The sequence below is a fragment of the Psilocybe cubensis genome, chromosome 5, assembly GCF_017499595.1.
Source record: "Psilocybe cubensis strain MGC-MH-2018 chromosome 5, whole genome shotgun sequence".
NCBI lineage: Eukaryota > Fungi > Basidiomycota > Agaricomycetes > Agaricales > Agrocybaceae > Psilocybe > Psilocybe cubensis.
In genome coordinates this window covers 1,221,290-1,240,929 of record NC_063003.1, presented here as the reverse complement: position 1 = coordinate 1,240,929, position 19,640 = coordinate 1,221,290, and the positions used below count along the sequence as shown (strand labels likewise).

The following is a 19,640-nucleotide window of genomic DNA, read 5'->3' as shown; positions in this document are numbered from 1 at the left end:
GGTTACAAAAATGACTCTTTTGGTGCGATTAAGGGTCACCGCGATAGCACGTGGTTAACACCATTTGCTTCATTGGTCCGTCAAAGTTCCCAGGCTCCTCTGTTTCCGTTCCACCGTCCACGCCTCCAAGCACGTCCATCATCCTTCGGATTCCCAATACTGCCTTGCTGGTCACCATACATACCAATTTGACGTAATTCTTTTCAAAACTGGCCGTGTGATACAAGGGCGTCAAGTGACAATCTATGAAAGCTTTCAAGAACACGATTTCAAATTATCCAGTTGACGCCTGAGCAAGAAAGAGATGTTTCTTCGGCCTACATTTTATTCAAGTGTGATTGCTGTCTAATATCCTCCTGGAATTTATTCCCTTCTAGGCACGGAGGCCTAGCCAGTAACTATTATGCAAAGATATCATTTTGCTTTACCCCATGATCATCATCCTAATAACGCTTTTCCTTGAACGGCGCCCGCATCTTTCCCACAACATGAATTAAGAACATATCTAGGGACTGGATTACCATCAAAAATGCATATGATTTTATCCGATTTCTCATATATTAGAAGACCAATATCCACGGTCCCAACATTATCATTGGCCCCGTACACTATGTCGACACCGTCTAATACTCTTGCACCTGCCCCAGATGCTCTCCAGCTAATTCTTCAGAAGCTTAATGCGTATTCAGGAGCAAAAAACGTATTTTTATCAGGAGTAGCACTAGCCATCTTTCTTCGTCTGTGCTTTCAGGGAAAGAAGTCGAAAGGATATACATCTAATCTCGACAAGGTTGGCCAACGAACTGAAGTAGCTAGTCAATCGGGCCCCGGTGGACAATATGATATTATCGTTGTTGGTGGAGGTATGTTGAAGTACCATTTACTGACGTATGGTTAACTAATTGGAACCTCAATATAGGAACGTCGGGGTGTGCGCTAGCTGCACGTCTCTCGGAAGACCCAAATCTTCGCGTTTTGTTGCTCGAAGCTGGTGGAAGGTGACGTTTGATGCCTGAATCTTGACCGCAACACCTGCCTAACGTTCCTTATTTAGCGGCAAGGCACTGAGTGATAGCAGTACTCCAGCAGGATTTGGACGTCTACTATACAACGCGAAGCATGTTCATCAACTACGGACTGAATCGCAAGTTGCTGCTGGTGGAAAAGTAAACTTTTGGCCTCGGGGTAGGTGCTCTCATGTCAGGTTGAACTGTCCTTTATACTTAAACAATGATTGCTGTCAGCCAAGATGCTGGGAGGTTGTAAGTGAAAGCATCAATCATCCTTCCTATTTACTACCAAATGGCGATTTGACACTTTAATAACCTTAATGTATAGGCTCGTCCATCAACGCCCAGATGTACGTATGCTCTTAATTTTAATTGATGTCATCTGTTCATTTTAAATAACAGGGCGCAATATGGCGCATTCGGAGACTTCGACGAGTGGGCAACTTATATTGAGGACGATTCATGGTCTTGGAAAAACATCTCTCAATATTTCCGTAGATTTGAAGCATTCCAACCTCATCCAGACTATCCAGAAGTTGACGCATCTGCACGAGGGCTTTCTGGGCCTGTTCATGTCGGATTTTACAACACCGTCACCAAAGCTAGTCATGCTTTCATCAAATCTTGCGTGGCCGTTGGGATCCCTTTCACCGCTGATTTCAACGGAAAGAATGGGACGATCGGTGCTGGTCGTATCAGTGAGTGATTGCTTACGACATGAAGCACTCATATTTTAACAAAATTTTCTAGTGACCTATGTAGACAAAAATTACAAGCGCGTTTCTGCCGAGACTGCTTATCTGACACCGGAGGTGCTCGCGCGACCTAATCTAACAGTGGCAATCAATGCCACTGTCACGCGAATCTTATTCGATAAATCAACAAATCCTAGACCTAGAGCTATCGGTGTTGAATTTGGACGGAAAGAGGGCGGACAAACATGGCAAGCTTTCGCTAGCAAGGAAGTGGTCCTCTCGTAAGTCGACTTAGCCTTCTTTTGTTATATTCGGCTGACCAATATGTCAGCGGAGGTGCCGTTCACTCACCTCACGTAGGCTAATGTCTTTTCTACGCGTCCTTTACCTGACTGGGAACGTACTTAGATTTTACTTCTTTCGGGCATCGGAGCGTCTACAGACCTGAAGAAACACGGCATCACACCTATCCTGGATTTGCCTGGAGTTGGCAAACGCCTCGTTGACCATCCCGTGGTGGATTTGTTCTTCAAAGACAAACACAATGTTTCTGCTAAATACCTCAAACCTCGCTCTCTTAAGGATTTCTGGAAAGTCTTGAACGCCGTGGTACAATACAAGTTAGGCAAGGGTGGTCCACTGGCTATGAATGTGCATTGTATATTTGTACTGGCGTCCGAAGTCTAGTCTAACATTATCATCTAGTTTGGGGAATCGGCGGCGTTTGTTCGCTCGGACGACCCGCGTCTATTCCCTAAGGCCGAATTTCCAGACAAATTGGTCGACAGTACATCGGCGGCGGACAGTCCTGACTTGGAGATTTTCTCGACCCCATTCGCCTACAAGGTAGATGTCTATCTTATTTATTGCGACCTCCAGAATGCCAAATAGTTCATACAGGAACACGGACAAGCCTTTTTCGACGTCCATACATATGGCCTGCATATCTATTTATTACGGTAGGCGACGCCGTTGCAAACCGATGATTAAAATAAACTGAAGCGCGGCTCATAGGCCCATGAGTCACGGAGAAGTGCTTTTAAAATCGAGAAGCCCATGGGCTCTGCCCAGCGTCAATCCCAAGTATAGCACGCGCACCTATTCTTGTCTTTCTGCATACTAAATCTAACGCTCAGCTACCTCTCGGCACCCGAAGACGTGGCAAAACTCGCTCGAGGGGTGAAACTCGCACTTCGTATCGCTCAAGCTGACCCGCTTGCATCTCACCTCGATAGCACATTCACGAGGACCGACTTTGACCACCAGCTGCACCTACGTTCCGACGATGAGATCAACGCATTGGTCCGTGAACGAGTTGAGACTGTTTACCACCCGGCTTCGACATGCCGCATGGCACCAAAAGAAGACGGCGGGGTGGTTGACGGGAAACTGAGGGTGTACGGTGTTGATGGACTAAGGGTGTGCGACGCCAGCGTGTTTCCATGGATTATTTCTGGACATACAGTGAGTTTGCGATTACTTGGACATATGGACAGCTGTCTCAACGGAGAAATGAACCAGGCTGGGGGATGCTTTGCGATAGCAGAGAAACTTGCGGAGGAGATGAAGGGAGAATATGGAGGCAGTAAATAAATTGTATGCTTATGTAGAGTTAACGGAATGGCAAAGTTGAATTCGCGCCAAGCGCAGCGGAAACAAAAGTGATATTGTGGCTGTGGAGCGGGGAAGTCACGACTGGAGTGAGGATGGAGGAGAGCTGTGGCCGTGCATTTCTTCCTTCTGTTCTCCCACTCATCCTGGCGTTCAATACTCCTCCAAAGGCCCCCAGATCTGGGCTTGCTGCAAAGGTCGGCGCCTTGATTCGACTGAAGCGTCCGGTGCGCAGAAACACAGATCCAGGGTCCGTGCAGCTCGAGCAGAGCGAGTCAGGTCACCGCGAGCCGCACCAGGACGAAAGAGCAACGATAAATATACCGCCAATTCCAGTTATAACTGCCTCGCCTTCCAGCACGCCTGTCTCCTCACTTGCCCCGCTGCCGTCACAGCAACAACATCAACAAGAATCAACAACACACCACTCTCCTCCGCCCCTGCTCTCTCTTCAGTCCAACCACGATCCCGCCATGCTCCAACCACAGTCCCAGTTTCGTCAGCCAGCCCAGAATAAGCAGAATCACAAGTCTTGGTGGAACCATTTCGCCCTCATTTCGAAGCCGAAGAAGGACCTTAGTGCTATGACTGCTCCCTATAAAGGTCCGCCGCTCTATTTGATTCCACATAAACATTCCACCAATCTCTCCGCATGTCGTATGTTTGTTTCCAGCTCATGACACTGCGGATCATCCTGTCTTTGGAAAGCCCCTCAAGGAGAGTCTCCGCTATGCCAGTGTGCAGATCTCGACAGCGAATGCGAATGGCGATCTATATGTATGGGGTTATATCCCAGTGGTCGTTGCTAAATGGTGAGTTCGCCACTTCTTTGATCCCCCTGTTCGTCCTCACAAAGCGAGTAGCGGTCTGTATCTCAAGGAAAATGGTCTGTCGATAACACCTTTTTCTGTTTCGTTCCATGATCTCAATTCTGTTCCTTCCTCTTTGTTTCCCCATCCATATAGCCACCGAAGTACCAGGGACGTTCCGCGTCAATGGCTCCAACAAACGTATGCGGGATCTTCAAGCTATATTCGAATCCCCACCTCGCGTAAGTTTGATTCATACATGCTTCTAGCTGCTCCCATCCCCTTTGCCCATGCTCGTCATTCTGTTCGATAAACTTCCGGGCATCCGTATCGGATGCACCGTGTTCAGCAAGCCATTCCTTCTTTCCTTTCGAGTTTATACGTCGACATTGATGTTCCTGTTTAGTACGGCAAATCCCTAGATTGGAAACAGGAAACATATACTACCCATGATGTTGCCAGTGTTTTTCGGAGATACCTGACTCAAATGCCGGTAAGCTTGATTCTTCCGAGAGTTCTCAACACGAGCTTAATTAATTTCTGCCCTTAGGAACCAGTGATACCTTACGATATGTACCATCTTGTTCGTTTATTTTTTGTATCAAGTGCAAGCAACTGATAAACATGTCCATGACAGTTTCGCGATGCTCTTTGTGAGTAGTTGCTTTTTCGTCTCGTGTTAAATCTTATATTATATCGTTGAAAGCGAAAAAACCTTTCAATCAAGAAGAAGTCATTTCCACCTACAAGTCCCTTATTCGGAAAATGCCTCGGCCCAACCAATACCTACTGCTCTATGTCCTTGACTTGTTATCTGTTTTTGCTAGGAAAAGTGACAAGAACCTGATGACGGCTACCAGTGTGTATTTACCAGTTGCATCACTATTCAAACTTTTCATTATCAATCTCCCTTGTTAGATCTGGCAGTCATCTTCCGTCCCGGAATTCTTTCCCACCCTCAGCACGAAATGTCACCCCAAGAACACGCTCTCAGCCAGCGAGTGCTGGAGTTCCTCATTGCCCAGCAAGATTGGTTCATGCTGGATATATCTCCTCCTCCGAGCAGCAGTGTCACCACTTTCGAAGGTGGAGGTGCGGGTCCGAGCGGTAGTGGAGGGCAAGGTGGGTCAGGACCCGGAGGCAAATGGCATGAAGGTTCCAATACCCCTGGGCCTAGTAGACGAGGGACTGGTGCTTCTATGGACAATAACAGTACCCCACTAGCTGGACAGAATGCAGGGTCAAATCAGGTGACACGACAAGCAAACGCGTATACTAATGCTGAGGCAGGGCCTTCGAAATCAAGTTCACCCCAAATGGAGTCGGTTGGACGACACCGTGTAGTGAGCGGACCCAGTGGGCCGCTCCCTTCAATAACCCCAGTCTCTCCTTTAATCACACCGTGGCTAGGAAGCACAACGAAGTCACCGCCAAACCAGCCAACCCAGTGGCATCAGCGGCAAAGATCGTTATCCCACTCACCTCCAAGCCCTATATCCAATGAAAATATAAATCCTAACTGGGCTTCGAGACCACCGATGCAGCAGCATTCACAATCTCAGCCAGTATCGCAGAAAGCCACCGCGAAAGGTTATTTGACAGAAAATATGTCTTCGCAACCATCGAGTCCTCATTCTTCACAACCCCCGTCTCCATCATCACCCGTGTTTCCCATTATTCCCCATCACCGTCAGCCGCATACAAGGTCGACCTCAGCGGACCAAGCACCTACGAAATCATCATCACACCCACGCCCATCTTCCAAGACACCCGCTTATCCGTCTCCTCTTGCGTTCAACACTGCTAACCATGTTACTTTTAATGCCCCCATCCACGCCCGCTTCTCGCATACACAAACACACCCTTATGAGCCACCAATATCTAGCAGTCTTCCACCCATACCTTCTTCACCACTTGGATCGGGGTCATCTGACGTCGATGAATTTATGGTCATTCCTTCGTCTGGGGAAGAGGTTTCAGGGGTTGGAGGTGGATGGAAGTTAGTTTCGAAAGGGTTTGCAGCGGTGCCTGCTAATGGGCGTTCTCAGGGTTCTACAGGGACAGGGTTTATGGTATTGGGAAAGAAGGATAAAGGTGCAACATTGAAAATGATCAGGCGGCGAACGGCTGTTGATCCCAGTGGTGAGTACTATCAATATGTATTTTTTTCAATCGTTACTTATGGAACTGTTCCTTAAGAACTCATTGCTAGAGGGGGTGCCTCAACTGAACAGGACTGTGATAAAACTTCCGGAGGTGCAACAGTCATGCGAAGTAAAACACTTCCTTCGAGAAAAAAAGGAAGTGCTACCGATACAGACACGGCGGTCATGTCGCAAGGAATCCCACCATCAAGCTTTGCAAAGGCCAGCCACGGTGTCCTGGAGCAAGAAGGGACAAGAGAGGGCAATGATTCCAGGACAAAGAGAGTCTTGAAGAAGCAGAGAAGAGGCTCTGGCTCTGGCATTTCTCCCATTCCCCCCCACCAAGCCGTGGCAATCACAGCAAATATTTGAAAACCCAACGGCGACTCGCGAAAGATTGCTATTCAGTATTTCAGGCCCTCTACTGCGACAGCCTTGCCTTGCTCTTGTGTGGATGTCCACCGTATTTTTCAGGCTCCGGATCTGAATCATCTGATATTTCTGAGTCAGTGTTTTTTTTCGCAAACCTTTCTTTTCCTTTCTTTGAGTCATCATTTTTTGTTTTCTGGACAATCGAAGAGGATCATTTGACACTTCATGGTTGTCGGATGCACCGATCCTTCTTAACATGCTGTAGCACTACATATATGACGATTCTTAAGACCTTGAAACGATTCATACCCATCTGCTGGACGTATACTTTTTACCCTGCCTTACTGTATTATAGTATGCCAATACGTGAACAGTTATATTTTTTTCTCTTTTTGTCTTTCTCTTAATGATTTTTGGTATACTTTGTTAATGGTTTCTGCTCGTACTTTACTTCATTGGTTAGCGCCACGCATTTTCATGGTTACGATCATTACACGGATGATTACTATTTATCATACTACATATTACCTACTTGTCTGCCTTACCTACTACAGTGTTTCGTAGCACCCATGCATTTTGACGATTTGTTTATGTATATGATTTTTACGTTGAATTTAATTTCGTAGATAATCGAAATGTCGAAGAGTATTCTCCCAACGTATAAATGCTTTGAGAGAGCGTCTGTGATTATTTACCATATGTGAATTGGAGATGGTAGCGTAAAGCTCGGACTCGGGTGGCATATTTAATTGGAGGCTCTGGTGCCCATGGGTGAGAAATCGGGATACCGGCACCGGTCTAGCCAGGGTCCAGCACCGGTCGGCAAATCCCTATTTTGAGCACTTACCATGATGACCAGCGCTTCATAGTTGCACACACGCCACCACTTCTTTTTTTACCTGCTTTCACTGGATTTTCTGCTTTTCTAGTTATCAGATAAGAAGACGGAGCAGATAATTTTGAAGACTTCAAGATTCACTGTTTATTATCGCATGTCTGGCTGGTGAATGACTTTTTGTTCACTTCAAGTATTACCTCTCGCTAAATATCTTGTTTTTGCTCGGCAGTCGCTCCTACTCTCTTTATATTTCATATCCAATTATTTTGCTCCAGATATCATATCGAATTGAAGACTCGTTGTAATCGTCACCATTCACTCATATCCTCGTGCTTGCCTGCCCCCATTATTGAAGGTGCCACTCTAATTTGAGACTTTGCACGAGTCAGTCGTCCCTCCTGAATCAAGCACACTGTCCCTTGTGCGACCAACGACTTTATCGTTTGGTTAAACATGTCAATTCAAGCGAAGCCTGTTGGCGCAAAACGTGGTGCTCAAATAGTCATTGACATTGGCTCTTCTCCGGAGCCTACTGAACCTGGGTTTGTTAAGTCAGCTTCCAGGTCACGAACAACTTCTGGTCAGGCGAATGTATCAGGAAAAGGAAAGGGGAAGGCAAAGGCAAAGTCTAATAAAAAGACTGGTAAGGTGATAATGGGACCTGTTATTGAACTGACGGATTCCGAGTCGGATTCTGAGCAGCCAGGTCCCAGCGTACCGCAAAGTCAAATTCAGACAAACGACCAAGCTCAGGCAGGTCCATCGCGTCCCAGACCCAAACCTTTCCCTATAGTATCACCCCAACGATCAAATTCTGCACTTGCTGCATTGCCTGTGGCAGCATCGTTGGAGAATATCCCCGTCGCGTCTGGTTCAGGTTCAACTTCAGGTTCGCAGAAAAAAAGGAAAGCGCCGCAGCCTACGCTTTTTCTTCCATCCCAGAGCGACGAAGAAAACAAACCGCCTGTGGTAGATGTCGATACTATCCCTAATAATAGGGCGGAAATTGTAGAACCAGGCATGAATGCGCTGGTTTTGGACGATAATTTGGATTTAGAAATGGATCAATATCTCCAACAGTTTCATGAAGAAGACAAACGTGCAAGGCAGCGACTAGAAGCTCCTCTTGCAGGCGTTGCGCCCGTTGCAGCACCTGTGCCACACCCACATATGCCTGAAGTTCACCAAATTGTGCCACCCATTCCTGTGCCAGTTCATCAGCCCATTCCTGCTGTACCTCCTCCACAGAACCTCCCTCGTCATATAGCCGAGCCTGTTGTCCAAGTCCAGCCTGAACATGGACCCCAATCACAAGGAGATCCTATGGTTAAAGTCATCGCTCAAGTTCTTGAGATAATGCCTGATGTGGACCCGGACTATCTCCGTGGGCTGGTCGAAACTCACCTACCCAATTTTGGTGCTCAGACTACAGAGCACATCCTAGGCTTACTTTTCGAAAATGGTGGATACCCTCGTGTCGATAGGAGTAAGGGAAAAAGAAAGGCCACGGTACATCATGATTCTGAGAATCCTCAGAAAAAGATGAAAGTTGATTATGCTAGTAAAGAAAGAAACGTCAACAGCCCTGTGTATCATGAATTTGCACTGGTTAGTCGCGTTTCTGTCCACCTCATCTTCTCCTATACCATTCACGTTCTAAATCTGACTTCATTGGTATAAGAGCCAACACTAACAAACCTTTTTATGTAGATTCACCTCCAACTGAGCTTTCCTCTTGTACCGAAACCTTTTTTACGTCGCACTCTCGAGCAAAACAATGGTTTATATGCTCCGACCCATTTTGCAGTGGCAGCATTGCACAAAGCTTACGCAGATGACGCCCACAATCCCCATCGATTCCTTCCGTATATCCCAAAAACCATGCGTTATAATCCTTCAAAAGACCTTCGAATTCATGGACGCCGATCTGACAAAGAGTTTGCCGAGGAAAGGAAATGGTTAATTGAACATCTGCAAGATCCGACTGAGACCAAGCTGGGGGTTGTTGGAACTGCCATTTCAGACGAGGCGGGGTTGTCAGGAAAGGGAAAGGGAAAGGAAAAAGATGAAGGGGAAATAGAAGATATTCCTTTGGAAGATGGCACTGGCATCGAATGTCAATGCTGCTTTTCAGAATACGCTTTCGTAAGTGATGTCATTGTGTACGCTTTCTTTTTTATTTATTTATTTTATCTATTCTCTCAACTTGTAGGATAGAATGGTGCAGTGTCCAGAAGCCCACCTGTTCTGCAGCAGTTGTGTTTCCCAATATGCCGCCACGAAACTTGGGGAACATAATCACCTTATACTATGCATGCATGCTTCTGGATGTTCGCTCCCTTTCACTGAGTCTGAGCTACGCCGCATCCTTTCACCCAAATTGATGAGCTTGTATGAGCGCGTCAAGCAGCAAAAGGAAATCGAGGCGGCAGGTTTGGAAGGTTTGGAAGAGTGTCCTTTTTGTGAATGGAAATGCGTTTTGGAAGCTTCCAATGAGGAAGAAAAACTGTTCCGGTGTGGCAACGAGGAGGGCGGGTGTGGAGTGGTTAGTTGCAGAAGTTGTAAAAAGAAGGTCTGCCATTGTTATCAAACGGATTATGGAAACCATATTCATTACTACCACATAATCTTCTGTTTTTTCTGCACAGGATCATCTTCCCAAAAGCTGCAAAGGTTCGAGTTTTTTCTGCACTCTGGTATATGTATCACTTACACATCCTTGTTTTAGAGGCCGAAGAGGACAAAGTGCTCGACGGAAGGCACGCGATTGAGGAGGCAATGAGTATGATGTCCTTATATTATTTGAAATATTTTCTGATTATTTTGGGCGTAGCTCGGGCATTGATGCGAAACTGTCCTAAATGCAATAAAGGTTTGTGGTCGTTTAATATCCTCCAGATGTTCTTATGTTATTGACCATTTCACTAGCCTTTGTTAAGGAAACAGGGGTAGGCAATATACTTATGATCGTTATGACTGTTGTAATAACTCAACTACTTCGACAGTGTAATAAAATGACCTGCCCACATTGCCGAACTCTTTCGTGCTATGTATGTCGAAAGGTCATCGATGGATACCAACACTTCGATCAGGTAAGTATCTTTGTTATCCCGGAGGTGATCTGGTTAGTACCCAAACTAAAATGTGGCTACTTCATTTCTAGATGCCAGGCCAACCGTCCACTTCGAAGTCAGCAGGAAAATGTCGATTGTGGGATAATGTGGAAGAACGTCATGCACTCGAGGTATGTCTTTTTAGTTTTAATCTAAATTGCTAAAGTGAACAAATGGAGTCAACTTTGTGATTAGGTCAGAGCGGCGGCGGAGAAAGCAGCGGCAGAGTATAAGCGAGACCATCCTGAAGTCAGCGATGAAGGCATTAAAATTGATCTTCCTGCTGTTCCTCCTCCTGCCCCTGCCCCACAAATTGTTCGCCTAAATCATGCGCCTCATTTGCCACATGATGCATTGTTGAGAGGGATTGCACCGCAAGCAGCAGTGCGCGGGCCCATTTTAATGGGTGCATTGCCAGGGCAGCAAGTTGGCAACGAAGTCGCACGACCCATGGTACACCCAGGCATTCAAGTGTTTCCAGCACGTGTGGAAAACCCAGCTGCTCGCCAGACACGACTTGCCAGAATTGCCCAACAACACAGAGAATACCAACTGAGGCTCGCGGAGCAACAGCAGCAGCAGCAACAACAACAACAGATACAACAACAGCAACAAGAGGCGCAGGCGCGCATTCAGCCTGTCCAAGAGCACAGAAACGCAGTCGGAAATTTTGCTGTGCAGTATGCGCAACTGGAACAACAACGCGTAGCTTTGCAGCAGCAGCTGGCAGAACGGATTGTCCAGGAACGACAACTCGCGCAACAGCGGGCGCTTGGGTTACAGCAACAACAACGCCAGGATCGTTTTGTGGTGCCACCAGCGGGTATGGGGGCTCTACAAGGTATTAACTATAATAATTTTCCACAAATCTTGGCAGGCCCACAGGGTGGTATACAGCAGCGTATGGAGGTGGTTGAGCCGGCAGCGGATAATTTTCTCCAGCGCGCAGAAGCGATGATTCTTGCTCATGAACCACAACAAGCGGAACAACAACGAATGGCTGCCGCCCGTCGGGTCCCAGTTCAGTTGGCTGCCCCAGGCCTTGCTCACCCAGGGCATATGGCATACGAAATAGATGCATTAAGGCGATATAACGAAGAAAGGGCCGGGCAAAGATAGTTGAATGACTGTCGCCGACATAATGTCGATCTACCGATCCACCATCTTTGACTATCTGCCTCTTTTTACCGCCTAAATGCTGAGTGGGCTGTACGACAGTTGCTTAGCGCTCTGCTGTCAATGCTTTTGCTCTCGTGTTGTATCATATTACCATACTACCACAACCACACTTTTATCATGCTGTCTATTTTATCATGTACATAGTTCGTTTATTTTCGGTATTTCAGTCTCATATAATGGAGTAGGCGTGTATTTCGTTGGTGCTCTCTACGTTGTACTGGACCAAGTATAAACTAGGCTATTGGCTATAAATAGAACGTGTCCGATGACTGCGGCTAGGCAGACCGCTGTGGCAAAGGAACAACGGGGATTATTTTGGGATGACCTGCGGCATAACACTCGCATGCAGGTGTCCTCTGTTGTTCTCTCTTACCTCCATTGCCAATCTACACCCTTTTCCCCCTCCGCTTTCCCTTCTATCACCCCCTCCCTACCCTTTTTCTTGAACTTCTGTCCCCATCATGCAGGCATATCGCGACAATCCGTTTGAACCAAATCAAAGTTCATCAGATCTCAACGAATACTACCAAGTCAGTGTCCTGTCGTGGCTATTTGAGTACTTGGAGCTTTCATTTTGAATCCATAACGTGCCGCTTTGTTCAACTACACGGCCATTTGAGGCCACACTATTGCGTGCGGCCGGCTGACCGATCGTCATAGCTTTTCAAGTTGCCTTCCCTCTTCGGAGCCTTGTTTCTAACCTCTCCCACCCTCTTTTACAGACCAGTCGGTCACCTTCCAACGCAGGGCGATCTCAAGCAGGCTTCAACAACATCCCACTGAGACCCACGGCTGCCTCAGGTTCTGGGACCTATACACCGTTGGGTGCAAATCAACCTTTCTCTGCAGAATCCACCGACAATCTGGCGTCCCAAAATCCATTCGGAACCCCTCCGCCGAGTAGGCAAGGCATGGCTGCACCGGGAGGGTACAGTGACTTGAATTCAGTGAACCATGTAGGAAGCAGCGAGCCCAAACTAGGAGCCTACACCCCAGGGTCAAGGTGGATGGAGCCTCAGCCCCCGAAGGGAAAGCGTAAAATGTGGATCGTAAGCGTCGTCTTCCGGTTACAGTCATAGCGGGGGTCTCAAGTATTTCTTTAACCATAGATTATGGGGACCATTGTCGGTTTGATAGGTATTGCTGTCATTGCCATTGCAGTTGGGATTGTTGTGTCCCACAACAAGAAAAACAACAACAACTTGTCTTCGTCTGTCTCTGGAGTCTCGTCAAACTCTACTGTGCAACAGACAGATCCTGGCGATCCGAGCAAGTTCACCAAAGACCCAAATTTCCATCAAGCATTCTGGGGGATGGCATACACTCCGGTTGGTTCGCAGACGCCGGACTGTGGAAACTCTTTAGGTGGGCATCGCGGGCGTTGCTGTATCAGGATTTGTTCAAAGTGACTAAACGAAATGATTTTGTACATAAACAGCTGCCGTGATCCAAGACATCCAGGTGTGTTACCAGCGTCTATTTTTAGATCACCAACTCAATCGTGCTCAAGATCATGTCGCAATTAACTACTGTGCGTACATTTATTTCAAGATTATGCTCAACTTCCAATCTTTATGCATTTTTTGTCTTTCAGCGTATCCGCCTTTATGGTGCTGACTGCAATCAATCTGCTTTGGTGGTATGTGCATCTTGGGGCATCTACCGTTGACCCCATCATAACTGATATTTGACTACAGCTTGAAGCGATTAAGCAAACCAAGGTCAACATGAAAGTTTGGTTAGGAAACTATGTAATTGCGACGGATAACAATGCGGCATACAACCGCCAACGAGACACCATCAAACAAGCCATTCAAACGTATGGCACGGACAACATCGGAGGAATCACTGTTGGAAACGAATTTGTTCTCAAGTGAGTCGCACTCCCGTGTGTTTCTATCTTATACTGACAAATTAACCTTTCGCTTAAGCTTCCTAACAAACGGTAATCAAGACCCCAACAGCGCACAGGGTGACCAGGCCGCTGCCATCTTGGTTCCTGATATTCAGGATACTCGAGCCATGCTTCAATCATTAGGTGTCAGCATCCCCGTGGGTAACTCCGATGCTGGTAGCTACTTTAATAATAAAATCTTGGAGGCTGTTGACTACGGAGTGCGCTTTTCCTTTTATCAAACGATATGCAGCGTTTACCTACTCCATATTAGATGGCAAATGTGCATCCTTGGTTTGCAGATGGTGTTACTGTTGACGCATCTGCTGCTTGGACAGCTGACTTCTTCCAGAACCAGGATGTGGATTTAGCTAACACCTTGCCTAACAGGCCGCAGATGTATATCGCTGAGACTGGATGGCCAACTGTGAGTTTGAATTTCATTTTTTCCGATGATTCTGATTTTGTTTTACTTTGGTTGCGCAGAAATCATCGGATGCTGCTCACGCCAATTCACTGGGAGGATCACCCGCATCTGTTGCCGGTCTCCAGGTCGGTCGTTCAAGCCCGCCGTTTGATCGAAATGCTAATCTATTTTTGAATGGTAGACATTCCTTGACACCTTTGTATGCCAGGCTAACGCGAATGGTACACAATACTTCTTCTTCGAAGTGGGTTTTTGACACTGTCTGGCGAGAACTAAGCTGACCTTTGTGTATTTAGTTCGCTGATGAGGACTGGAAAGTCAGTTGACTGATGCTATACGGTTCTGTAGTGATATCCCGTACTGACGGTACCTTCCTGTCTAGGACAAGCAATTCGGCGGTGTCGAAGGATGGTGGGGACTTTTCAATCAAGAGTGAGTCTTTCTGGTGTTGTGAATGTATAACTACTTTGCTTACCAGATCCACGACAGCCGAACCCTGAAGAACGGAATAAAAATCCCAAACTGCCAGTCTCCCTGATTACTTCACTGATTAGTACAGAGTACAACGTTGGAGTCATATCTACATCCCCCTCTACCCACATATCATCCAAAATACCGAATCCCTCCCTATCCACATTTCCAATCATCGGACAATCATTGCCCGTGTCTCTTCAAGAAAAAGACTTTTCACCGTCTTAAGTTTGAAGTTAGCCAACGCTTATTTATACAATTTTACCTAGGATTTATCGCAACTTACCGTAGTACTGCTCAGCTCTCTTTTGTTCTGACTTATTTCTTGCTAGTTTGTTTCATGACATTCTTTTATCACTCGTTTTGGAGCGTACTACTGCCGTTGTAATTTAAACTTAAAGACATTGGGTTGGCTAAGAACTCTATACATGTTTTAAAAATATTGGAAGGGAAGGAAGGCCTTACGGATCGTTCGAAGAGGACTTCTTGCCACAAAAACAAAACAAACGTCTGCATTGACCGGGAGTCGAACCCGGAGCTAGGCCATGGGAAGACCCAATGTTACCGCTAAGATTGGGCTCATCAGGAACCAGCACCCTTACGTAATCAACGGGCTTGGCGCCAAGAGCGGCCAAAATCCAGCTCGAAAAAAAATCAAAAGTTATGTTGACGGAAAATGTTTTCAGACAAAAAATTTTTGAAAAAAAATTTCATAAATGTGCATATACATTCCTTACTACTAGCCTTTATGCCCACAATAATAGAAATAAACCTCAGAGGTCAAATTGTATTCTCTGCAAGTCTATAATGAGTCTGAGAGGTATTACTTAGGCGTGACTTACTGTCACGTGTAGTCACGTGCATCATTATATAAGCGGCCAAAAGAACATTGTCAAATTTTCGAAAATCTCCCAAACTCGAGAAAACACCATTTCTGATGTGTTAGAGTAAAAAAAAGGGAAAAAAATTAAAATCTTTATAACTTCTTGAAATCAAAATTTTTTTGAAAAAAAAACCACAGATGTGTTCAAAAAAGCATAATCTACATATCTGTGGTTCAAAAATGTAGAATAGTGTGAGTGCAGAAGGGCTGAAAAGGTTCGGAGGTAAGCCAACTTTTGCTTACCTAAGGGGGTGCTGGTTCCTGATGAGCCCAATCTTACACCATCAATGCATACGAAGGCTGGGTAAACTCGGTTTTGAATTTTAGTTGTGAGCTCCCGGAAAACTGGCTCCAGAATGCCCAGAATGGCAGCCCAAAAATGCATTGGCCGGGAGTCGAACCCGGAGCTAGGCCATGGGAAGACCCAATGTTACCGCTACACCACCAATGCTTCATGAAGGCTTGATCTTTGTGTTATTATAGACACACGTAGGGTGGAGGGTTTTTGGTAACATGTAGAAAAAGAGGGCCCAACCGGGAATTGAACCCGGGACCACGCACATCTAAGCACCATGACGATGCGGGTAGAACCCGAAGCGCGTATCATACTACTAGACCATTAGGCCGATGAATGCCCTTCCAACCGAGGCCTCAGAAGCACCGGGATGCTAGTTCCACAAAAGCGGAATCAATGTGAACCCTAATTTTAGCTTCCCTTCCATCTCTCGTAACCTCTTCACTCTCGCCCATCGTTCTCCGTGTACTAGTAAATCTCAATTATTGGGATTAGCTCAAGCGCTATGCCTATTCGGAAGAAAACTTCGACTACAAAGCTGCCCCAAATCTTACAGCAGCAACTAGAAGGAATTACTGGTAAGTTTTTCGATGTCAGGATGCAACTTTTGGAAGTCCTCAATGCCATTCAGCAAATGATCAGCCACAGAATTGGCGCTTCTCCCATAGTTCTCGCAAGGAAGCTAGGAAGAAAGGGCGTGCTATTGAAAAGCAAAAACGAGCAGAATACTTTGCTCAAGCAAAAAATTTGAGGAAAAGAGCCGCTGAGGAAGAGCACGCGGAATCACCTCAGCATAAAAAAGTCCGCCAGACCGGCCCTCAAAATCACTCCAACCGCAAAGTGGAAAAAACACCTTCTGTCTTGCCTCTTTCAACTCAGAAACTCGATCCTTCCCATTCAAAACCTGTCGTTGAACCTCTTCCTTCCAAACTTCCGAAAACCTCAGCTGTTCCAAAAGTGCCAAAAAAAGTGCTGGTCCAAAAAACACTTGCAGAGGATAAGGAAGACAAATATATCGCGTTTTTAGAGTCTAAGCTCGGTATCAAAAGAGGTGCAAAGCGAAAGATCAAAAGTGCTGAAGAAGATGACGGACTCGACGGTATCTGTCCAAACCGTCTTGATCCATGCTTCGTTGCTTATGCTTTCATCTAGATCTAATGGATTGGGCTGATTCTTTCCTGCCATCGCACTCTGAGGTAAGTGGTAACTATAACATTTCATTCCTATTCCATTCCAGTCGTTAAAATAAATATCAGTCAAAAGCCATTGACGAGAAAGACGAAAGCGATAGCGAAGACGAAGAGGACGAAACACCAGAATCGGAATACTTAAATGAATCCGAAGGAAATGATTTTGAAGAAGAGGAGTGGCATGGTGTCGGCCACGATGATAGCGACGAAGAATCTGTAACAGAATCAGAAGGAGAAACCACCGCTCCACCTGCACCGACTCCACCCCCAAAAGGTCCGCATTGCTAACTATTTCTATCATCGTTCTCTAGTGACAAATATTACGAAAAGGCGCATATATACCTCCGCACCTACGTAACACCCAACCCGCACAAAAAGCTGACTCAGAGGAGATTCAAAAACTGACGAGGCAGCTTAAAGGTCTTCTAAATAGGTATGGATTTGTGTATCTGGTCTATTTAATATACTCACTCATTTTAGGATGACTGAACAAAACATTGCATCGATTGTGGATAGTTTTGAGGGCGTTTATAGGGAACACCGTAGGAATGGTAAGACTTGATTCAGCACCCTTTTTCTCAAGTAATAAAAAAGTCCATTGAATATCAGACGTGACCTCGACCACAACAACACTTATTATCAACGGAATATCTTCTCATTCTTCTCTCCTTGACTCGTACGTCGTTATTTACGCAGCATTTGTTTCATCCTTGTACAAGGTCGTAGGGATCGAATTCGGTACAAACTCATTACAAATCATCTTGGTCGTATTACTGATTGTATGCAGCTGCCCATTTCGTCCAGGCTACTGTGTCTTCTTACGAACAACGATATAAAGAACTACGTTCCTCTGTTTCAACCGACATCGAAAATAATGGGAAAGAATGTTCCAATCTCCTTGTATTGATCTCGGAGTTGTACAACTTTCAGGTTGTCTCTGCTGTGCTTGTCTTCGATATTATCCGAGCCCTTCTCGCAGACGAATTAACCGAAGTTTCAGTTGAATTGCTATTGAAGATTGTGCGGAGTGTGTATTCATATTTCGACATCGCATTGACATGGTGGCTGAAGTAATCCTCTAGATTCCGGACAGCAACTCAGGCAGGATGATCCTTCCGCCCTGAAAGACATTATTGATATTGTTCAAGGCAAAATAACGTCGAAAGACGACTCCGTTAGGAAAGACAATTTATCATCTTCCTTTTACTATTATGCTTAATCCTTAGCAGCTCCCGTACCCGTTTCATGGTTGAGACTCTGACAAACCTCAAGAACAACAAACTTAAAAGGAACACTACCCAGAACCAGGGCAGTGCGGCTGTTGAAAGGATGAAAAAGTTTCTCTCGGGTCTCAGCAAAACGAAGCACGGTATGTTTCTGGCAAGTTATCGTCCATTGTTCCTGACTCTCAATCGGTGTAAATCATAGTCCTGGCGCATGAACCTCTACGCGTGTCACTTGAAGACCTTCATTCTTCTGAAACAAAAGGCAAATGGTGGCTGGTTGGTGCTGCGTGGCAAGGGGACCCTTTAGTTGAAAAACACGATGAATTCGCAAAATCCACTGCAGCACAGGCACAGGAAGCAATCGAGATGAGCAGTGAATCGGCTGATCTTATCAAACTCGCTCGATCTCAAGGAATGAATACTGATATTCGTCGGGGCATCTTCGTGGTTCTAATGAGCAGCGATGTGAGTCCGCACAAGTCCCCCAGCATTGTCTTTCGTGCTAAAGGTGCCGGTCAATTAGGATTACGTGGATGCATGTGAACGCCTGTCTCAACTTAACCTTACAGAGATTCAGCAACGCGAAATCATTCGGGTCATCCTGCACTGTTGTGGCAATGTACAGGTCTGATCATCTACTGTATCTGCATGAACTTACCTGGCGATTACAGGAAAGATCTTATAATCCGTATTACACCCTTGTCTGCCAGCAGTTATGTCGAACATCACACGCCTACAGAATAACGTTACAATTTAGCTTGTGGGACTTTCTGCGAGACCTTGGCGAAACAACAGTGGGCGGGGCCGCTGTGATCAAGAACATCAAAGAAGACGACGGGTTCAATCTCAAAAGTGTATCAGATGTTCGCTTGCAAAACGTGGCCAAAGCTTATGCGTGGTGGATTGCCAAGGACTGCCTGACTTTGATGATTTTTAAGGTAACATATCTCAATTTTCATCCTCCAATCATCTGATTAAAATCTGGTTGTGTAAATTTTAGCCTGTGGACTTTACTATGCTCAAGCCCAGAGCGCACGGGTTCCTAAAAGAGCTTTTCACACAAGTTTTTATCAACAGCCAGCGAGCCACCCCTCTGCTTACCACCGATACCCAGAATATAACCTTCACGCGTAATCGAAATGTGATCGAGGAGATTTTTATCAAGGCATCCCGAGTACAGGCTTTGGCCATGGGACTCGTATACTTCCTCTCGGAATCTTTTAGAGACAAATCCAGCTCTGATCAAGACTTGCCCAAATTTCTTAACTGGGCGATCGGCGTTGCAAAGGAAACTCTGCGGACTGGTGTCGACCTAATACCCACATTGTGATATTTTGTCTTGCATGTTGATCCCTCGTGTTAGTGTCACTGTAATCAGATTTTCTGGAACGCTACACTTGATACAGCACTTCCTTTCTGTCCCCCAAAGGTAAATGTCGGGTGCTGTATTCGTGAACTGGGGAAGAACGCGGCATGAGTAATA

The 19,640-nt window shown here is 45.9% G+C and overlaps 4 protein-coding genes and 3 non-coding genes across 7 annotated transcripts; 4 read left to right on the top strand and 3 right to left on the bottom strand.

Annotated features, from left to right (window-relative positions):
- Positions 1–610: 610 nt before the first annotated feature.
- JR316_0005870 (Dehydrogenase str4) lies at positions 611–6,641 on the top strand (the record flags this gene model as incomplete). Its single annotated transcript, XM_047891621.1, has 24 exons — positions 611–863; positions 920–998; positions 1,055–1,185; positions 1,245–1,262; positions 1,339–1,360; positions 1,413–1,708; positions 1,761–1,986; positions 2,037–2,061; positions 2,114–2,356; positions 2,411–2,551; positions 2,606–2,664; positions 2,720–2,788; positions 2,842–3,290; positions 3,335–3,919; positions 3,990–4,128; positions 4,180–4,202; positions 4,282–4,367; positions 4,395–4,499; positions 4,532–4,618; positions 4,676–4,708; positions 4,763–4,778; positions 4,832–4,984; positions 5,044–6,267; positions 6,325–6,641. The coding sequence occupies 24 exons, from the start codon at positions 611–613 to the stop codon at positions 6,639–6,641; spliced, it is 4,779 nt and encodes a 1,592-aa protein (XP_047748970.1).
- A 1,291-nt stretch (positions 6,642–7,932) lies between these two features.
- JR316_0005869 (E3 ubiquitin-protein ligase RNF216) lies at positions 7,933–11,711 on the top strand (the record flags this gene model as incomplete). Its single annotated transcript, XM_047891620.1, has 11 exons — positions 7,933–9,087; positions 9,190–9,624; positions 9,692–10,051; positions 10,128–10,152; positions 10,208–10,261; positions 10,313–10,351; positions 10,408–10,427; positions 10,485–10,571; positions 10,643–10,723; positions 10,788–11,415; positions 11,470–11,711. 11 exons carry the CDS (start codon positions 7,933–7,935, stop codon positions 11,709–11,711), a joined length of 3,126 nt encoding a protein of 1,041 aa, XP_047748969.1.
- Positions 11,712–12,232: 521 nt separating this feature from the next.
- Positions 12,233–14,630, top strand: JR316_0005868 (Putative glucan endo-1,3-beta-glucosidase btgC; the record flags this gene model as incomplete). Its single annotated transcript, XM_047891619.1, has 14 exons — positions 12,233–12,301; positions 12,494–12,820; positions 12,881–13,136; positions 13,210–13,232; positions 13,282–13,302; positions 13,366–13,410; positions 13,469–13,644; positions 13,703–13,886; positions 13,940–14,092; positions 14,152–14,217; positions 14,274–14,336; positions 14,389–14,409; positions 14,475–14,524; positions 14,582–14,630. The coding sequence occupies 14 exons, from the start codon at positions 12,233–12,235 to the stop codon at positions 14,628–14,630; spliced, it is 1,503 nt and encodes a 500-aa protein (XP_047748968.1).
- Positions 14,631–15,074: 444 nt separating this feature from the next.
- Positions 15,075–15,159, bottom strand: JR316_0005867. Its single transcript has one exon. It is a non-coding gene; the product is annotated as a tRNA-Gly (tRNA).
- A 667-nt stretch (positions 15,160–15,826) lies between these two features.
- On the bottom strand, positions 15,827–15,897 carry JR316_0005866. The gene has a single exon. It is a non-coding gene; the product is annotated as a tRNA-Gly (tRNA).
- Positions 15,898–15,972: 75 nt separating this feature from the next.
- JR316_0005865 lies at positions 15,973–16,072 on the bottom strand. Its single transcript has one exon. It is a non-coding gene; the product is annotated as a tRNA-Pro (tRNA).
- A 174-nt stretch (positions 16,073–16,246) lies between these two features.
- On the top strand, positions 16,247–19,487 carry JR316_0005864 (Suppressor of glycerol defect protein 1; the record flags this gene model as incomplete). The annotated part of the gene is made up of 14 exons (XM_047891618.1): positions 16,247–16,319; positions 16,373–16,840; positions 16,894–16,937; positions 16,998–17,205; positions 17,262–17,364; positions 17,412–17,482; positions 17,541–17,669; positions 17,719–17,958; positions 18,014–18,089; positions 18,161–18,300; positions 18,360–18,622; positions 18,681–18,776; positions 18,829–19,095; positions 19,158–19,487. 14 exons carry the CDS (start codon positions 16,247–16,249, stop codon positions 19,485–19,487), a joined length of 2,508 nt encoding a protein of 835 aa, XP_047748967.1.
- Positions 19,488–19,640: the final 153 nt, after the last annotated feature.